The sequence below is a fragment of the Phocoena phocoena genome, chromosome 3 (assembly GCF_963924675.1).
Source record: "Phocoena phocoena chromosome 3, mPhoPho1.1, whole genome shotgun sequence".
NCBI lineage: Eukaryota > Metazoa > Chordata > Mammalia > Artiodactyla > Phocoenidae > Phocoena > Phocoena phocoena.
Genome location: NC_089221.1, coordinates 55986524 through 55992916, shown reverse-complemented (window position 1 = coordinate 55992916; position 6393 = coordinate 55986524). Strand labels below are relative to the sequence as shown.

At 41.6% G+C, this 6393-nt stretch overlaps 1 protein-coding gene across 1 annotated transcript in view; it reads right to left on the bottom strand.

Moving 5' to 3' along the window:
- Window positions 1-2158: 2158 nt before the first annotated feature.
- Window positions 2159-6393, bottom strand: part of RAD17 (RAD17 checkpoint clamp loader component) — a 32406-nt gene continuing 28171 nt past the window's right edge. Inside the window, exons 16-17 of the mRNA XM_065873366.1 lie at window positions 5057-5114; window positions 2159-2938 (exon numbers count right to left, since the gene is read on the bottom strand). Coding sequence (XP_065729438.1) covers window positions 2674-2938; window positions 5057-5114 — 323 coding nt within the window. The 3' untranslated portion in view covers window positions 2159-2673. The remainder of the gene's footprint in view (window positions 2939-5056; window positions 5115-6393) is intronic.

Sequence of the window (6393 nt, the reverse complement as noted above, 5' to 3'; positions counted from 1 at the left end):
ACTCTATGTTCAGGGAATTAAAATTTTTTATTTTAGAAATTTCCAAGCACAATAAAAAGTGGAAAGAACAGTATTATGAGCCCTTATGTGCCCATCAACCACTTTCAATAATTATCAATTTATGACCAATCTTGTTTCGTCTATACCCTCTACCGTATTCCTTTTGTCAACAGATTACTTTAAAGCAAATCCCAGATCATTTCATCTGCAACATTTCTCCAACCCTCCAGCTTAGTCCTGGGAGAAGCAGCCTGAAGAGTCTGAGATACCTGTTAGAAGTCCAGGTAAAGATATCAAGTAGGCAGTCTACCCACAGAAGTGTATATACTACCACAGACTAAATACAATCACCTGGGGATGGAGATGGAGAAGAGGTCTAAATTCTAGGGTCTTCTAATGGGCCACTCCAATTTTAGAGAATTAACTGTGAGTCCCAGCATGGTGCCCAATGCAAAGCAGGAGAAAAAAATTTAGTACAGAAAAAAATTTCTATAATGATAGCAATTAAAAGTTACTTTTTTGTCTTTCATCGCTTTATCTGTTGTCTAAAAACATTTAAATTCTAGGAATGCATAGTACTACTATAATTCTTGAAATACATTTTCCTAAAAATAGTAGAGGCAAAAGCACAACAAATAACTTTAGCAAGTTTTACATATCCTTCAATACCTTTGATATACAGGCATTTAAAGGACACCGGTTGCTTAATTAAACTCACTGGCAAAAGTATGCTTCACTATAATGGATTTAATTCATGCTCACCTGTGAAATGTGGCTTATTTGAATTAGATCACCTTATCAGTGTTTAAATAAAAAGCCAAAATTACAAATTTGAAGAATTGTGGAATAGCAAATTATGTGATTTTGGAAGGGAATAATGGTCAGTTGTATTTTACCACATTTCAATGTCTGGATACCCCTAGCATCTCTCAGGGTGTCACTGAGAGTCCACTTAGAATCAGCACGCTGAGGCAGAGCGGGTCTTTGTTTTGTTCCAGCCGCCGGGGCCCGACTCCATTCTGTTGGCACACAAATCTCCGAAAGTCAAAGTGGTGGGAGGAGAAATGGTTCTCCCCAGCGAAGTGTTACAGGAATCCAGTTGGTCACCTTTACACCAACAGAATCACCACTAAGCTGGCTTTAAAGTTTTGCTGGCCCCGAGAAAGGGGCCGATTTCAGACGTTTCTGGGTTTCCAGGGGGATGGGAAATCCCCTGCGCTCTGAACTGAACCCTCGAGCGAGTGCCCGGGAATACAGAGCATCCTTGTCCGGGGTCCCTCCCCAGGCCGCGGCTCGGCGCTATGTCCCCGACCCACCAACCTCGCTCAGTACTCAGCTCTGCCCACCCAGGTGCGCGTCTCCACGTCAGAGGGAAAATACACTCTTCCTCTCCCGAGATTGTCCCCAAAGTGGCCGGAACTAAATCGGGCCGGACGTGCCCAGCTCGGGATAACCCCGCGCCCGGAAGGACCGCGGCTTCGCGGCCGGGGGTGGGCGCGTCTCGCCCGGCACCTGTGTCCGCCGAATGAAACCTGGCCGGCCGAGGGGCCCTCCAGCCTCCCAGGCCCCCCGCTCTCCCCGGGGCCCCGCACCCCTTACCGCGTCGGCCCCCGGCCTCGGGCGCAGGTAGTGGCCGGCCGCGCAGCAAGCGCGCCGTTTCTAGGGGCCGAGGGACGCCGAGAGCTACCCCAGACGCCGCGCGCCTGCCCGGGGTCCGCCGGCCCCTCCCCGCCCACGCCCCGGTCACGTGGGCCCCACCCCTGGCGCCCAGCTCACCTGCGCAGCCGCCGGGAAGTGCGCGCCCGCCGCCCGCGGCTATGAAACCGGGATTGGGCGCCGGGGGCGGGGCCGGGCCGAGCTGAACTTCGCCCCGCCTGGCTTTGTCAGGCCCGGACTGCCGCCTGGGGCCCGGGCGGGTCGGTGCCCTCACCCCCACTGCACCTCACGGCAACAGCTAGGAGAGCTCTGGAAAGGTCGTTAAAGGTGAGAGCAAACCCTCCGGAAAGTTTTCTTCGCAAGGTTGCAATCCCCCTCCTTTCTATTTTTGAAAAAGTTTGGCACTGGATGAAGGAGACTTGCGTACTATGACCAGTGACACATGGCAGACCGTGAGTGTTAAGAATCATTGAAGGACAGGAGAAACAAAACAAAACAGAACAAATTCAACATTTTAATTTTGATATAAATTATGTAAATAGTTTCCAGAAAGTATCTAAAATATTCCACTGTACAACATATAAAAATGGTATCTGAAGAAGCTAGAGACCAGAGAGAAATTGTGAATAAGGCACAAAGTTTATTTACACTCTTAATTGCATCCTAAACTGTTTTATAATTCTTATTTACAACCCACAGAGTTTCTGTATTCTGAATTATTCCTTCACATTTTCTGATATTTGGCATAATGTTCAAACACATTTCATACACACTGACCTCTCCCAACACCACTCACATGGCTAAATAAATACTAGAGAAAAAGATTAAGAGATTATTTGAAGGTTTGATCTTCTATTTACTTCAACATGACAGAAATCAGTTCTCTGTGCTGAAATACTACAAGAGTGAAGAATTAACAAACTAATTCACCTGAAAAGTCTATTATCTCTGTTCAAGTACCACTGAACAAAACGAATATGAATCTGTCAAGTAACAATCTCATGGGCAGGCTGCTTTCTATGTTTCATCACTCTCATAGTCTTCTATTATTACGTCTTCCTCTTCCATGTCTTTCTGGGCTGCAAAGGGCTGAGGCTGGCTGGCAGGCAGTTCACTCCCACTATCCTGACTCAAAGGAAGAGACCAGGTTTCAGGTTCAGCTGTCTGAGTGCGTTCACCCAGCGCTTCCTCTGCAGGTTGCCCTCCACTAAGCTGGGCTTCATCTCCACTGTCCAGGTCTGTCATTCCATGCTCCCTGTCAGTCAGGGCTTCCATTTTCAATCTGCCAGATGCATAACACAGGCATTAATAATAATCAAAGGAGGGGATTCCTTTAAATTACACCATGAGTGTGGTGATTATGAAGCCCTCTCCTGTAGTCTCTCATTTACCTTCCTTGTGCTGTTTAGCCAGGTGGACCGGTTTATTTAACAATATAAACAAAACTAAAAAGTAAATGACAAACTGAATAAATCATTACAACTTATAACACAACCAAGTTAATTAATATCTTTAGTAAAGAGTTCTTATAAAAAGAAAGAATTAAATGGAATAGGAAAACAGACATAAAACATGTACAGATAGCTTACAGAAGAATGGTTACTAAATAAATTGCTCAACCTAATTTGTAATTTTAAAATGGAAATTAATATTGTCATCTTTCAAACTGGTAAAGACCTTTTAAAATAATAAAACCCGGTGCTGGTACGAGGAGGAAAGAACATGCTGAAACACTGTTAAGTGGGCATAAGATTGGCAAAATATTCTTGGAAGCAATCTGGCAATATAGAGCAAAGGTGTATATCCATTGATCCAGCAATTTTATTTCTAGGAATTCATCCTACATAAATAGTATTTGATATGCATGATGATTTAGCTTCAAGGAAGGCTGTGACAACAAAAGCTGGAAACAAGCTAAATGTACAAAACCAAGGTGTAGGAGGACTTCCCTTGTGGTCCAGTGGTTAAGAATCAGCCTTCCAATACAGGGGATGCGGGTTTGAACCCTGGTCGGGGAACTAAGATCCCACATGCCACGGGGCAACTAAGCCTGTGCTCCACAACTAGAGAGAAGCCTACGTGCCACAATTAGAGAGAAGCCCTCACACTGTAACGAAAGATCCTATGTGCCACAACTAAGACCCAACGCAGCCAAAAATAATAAACAAAACAAAACAAGGTGTAGGTTCAATTATAGGAAATTATGCAGCTATTAAATAGCAATATTAAATGTTAAGTTTAAGTATTAATATTCAATATTATCAATATAAATCAAAGATAATGTTAAAATGGTCACTATAAATGAAAGACAACAGTACTAGTCATTGTAATAAGTAGCACTGACAAATCCTGCCTCCCAATTCAGATCAAGTAGCTGAACCAGTAATAAAACACTGACTCCCATTCTTTTAATTACATCTTAGGAGGAAAAAGACAATAGAAGACAATGGTCTTCCCTTGATTTTGATGTCATAATCTTGTGGGGAAAGGAGCCAGTGAAAACAGCTGGTCCTTCTTTGATTCAGAGGGAAGTGAGGAGAAAAGGGAAGTTTATAAAAGGTTTGAGCCCTGATCACATCCCAGTGGGATGATGCTGTAAGATCCATCCATCACTGTATTTCTGTAAAAGGAAAGATGGGCTCCCAATAGCTAAGTCATTATAAGGAAGAAACCATTAACACTACAAAGGCCTTTACTGAATCTATGAAGGCAGAGGGAAAAAAAGCCCAGATAAGCTAGTTTTCCATTTGGGACCAGGAATAGGAGAACTAGTAGAAGGGGTAATAGATGCCATTTCTATCATTTACTTTTATCCTTGCAACCAGGAAGCAAGCACTTTTTAACCTTTTTTAGAATACCTGAGTGCCTAATTTAACCTTATAAATAAGCCAAGTAGAAATGAACTACAAGCACTGTGTTAATCACTGATATTAGGCCAGAAGCCATTTTGCAATGGAATGAACAGTATGGATGTAGATTTATCTCTCTCTATATTTTTTTACTTGTCTGAATTTTCTGTGATAAAGAAATAAAAAAGACAGTGCTCTTTTGAGGTAGTTCCTGATTATTGCAGTCTCCAAATATAGGCTAAGAACACCTCTTGGCATGAAAGCTATGCAAAATTTGTTGAACTCAAGGATTTTAAAGATTCCTCTGCCTCTGTGATTCAATGATTCTATTTAGCCTAATATTCCATTCTGAGATGGTGAAAATAGCTGTTACATGTAATATATATAATAGATGGGTCTATAATGCAATCATATGGTCTCTGATCGCTAGTGAAACATGTATTTCTTGGCCTTTACAGATAACATTTATTGACTGTATAATGAATAAATACATAAGGTATTTGGTGGTTATTTCAGTAACAGCTCTTTGAAAATTAAAATGACCAGCTTACCTTCCAAAGTGTCGCTTCAGAGGAAGTCTTCCAATATCCTGGATAAAAGAAATCTGAGCTAAAAGAGATTTTTAAAAAGCTTTAAATAGACATTTCTCCAAAGAAGAATGGCCAAAAAGCACATGAAAAGATGCTTAAAGTCACAAATTGTTAGGAAAATGCAAACCAAAACCATGAGATACTATTTCACACCCCTTAGGATGGCTATTATCAAAACACCCCATAAAACAACAAGGTTTGACAAGGATGTGGAGAAAGCTGTAGAAATACAAAATGGTGTAGCTGCTGTGGAAAATGGTAAGGTAGTTCCTCAAAAAACTGAAAACAGAATTACTATATAATCAATTCCACTTCTGGGTATACACCCAAAAGAACTGAAAGCCAGATCTCGAAGAAACATCTGTATATCCATATTTATAACATTATTCATAACAGTCAAAACGTGGAAGCATATATATATATATGTATAGCTGATTCACTTTGTTATACAGCAGAAAATAACACACCATTGTAAAGCAATTATACTCCAATAATGGTGTTTAAAAAAAAAAAAGTGGAAGAAACTTGTGTCCAAAAACAGATGAATGGATAAACAAAATGTGGTAAATATATACAATGTAATATTATCCAGCCTTAAAAAGGAAGGAAGTTCTGACACATGCTATAACATGGATAAACCCTGATGACATGCTAAATGAAATAAGCCAGTCACAAAAAGACAAATATTGTATGGTTGCACTTAAGTGGGTACCTAGGATGGTCAAATTCATAGATAGAAAGTAGGTAGTGTTGGACTTCCCTGGTGGCACAGTGGTTAAGAATCCATCTGCCAATGCAGAGGACACAGGTTCGAGCCCTGGTCTGGGAAGATCCCACATGCCATGGAGCAACTAAGCCTGTGTGCCACAACTACTGAGCCTGTGCTCTAGAGCCCGCGAGCCACAACTACTGAGCCCATGTGCCACAACTACTGAAGTCCATGTGCCTAGAGCCTGTGCTCCACAACAAGAGAAGCCACCACAATGAGAAGCCCATGCATCACAACAAAGAGTAGCCCCTGCTCGCCGCAACTAGAGAAATCCCGTGTGCAGCAACGAAGACCAAACACAGTCAAAAATAAATAAATGAAATAAATACATTTAAAAAATAAAATAAAATAAAAAGAAGTAAAGGGAGCTATAATGACAATGACTCATCAAATAGGGAATATCAGTAAAGAGAAGGAAATTGCAAAAAAGAACCAAATGGAAATTCTGGACTTGAAAAGTACAATAACCAAAATGAAAAGTCCACTGCAGGGGCTCAATAGTAGATTTGAACTGGGAGAAGAAATAATC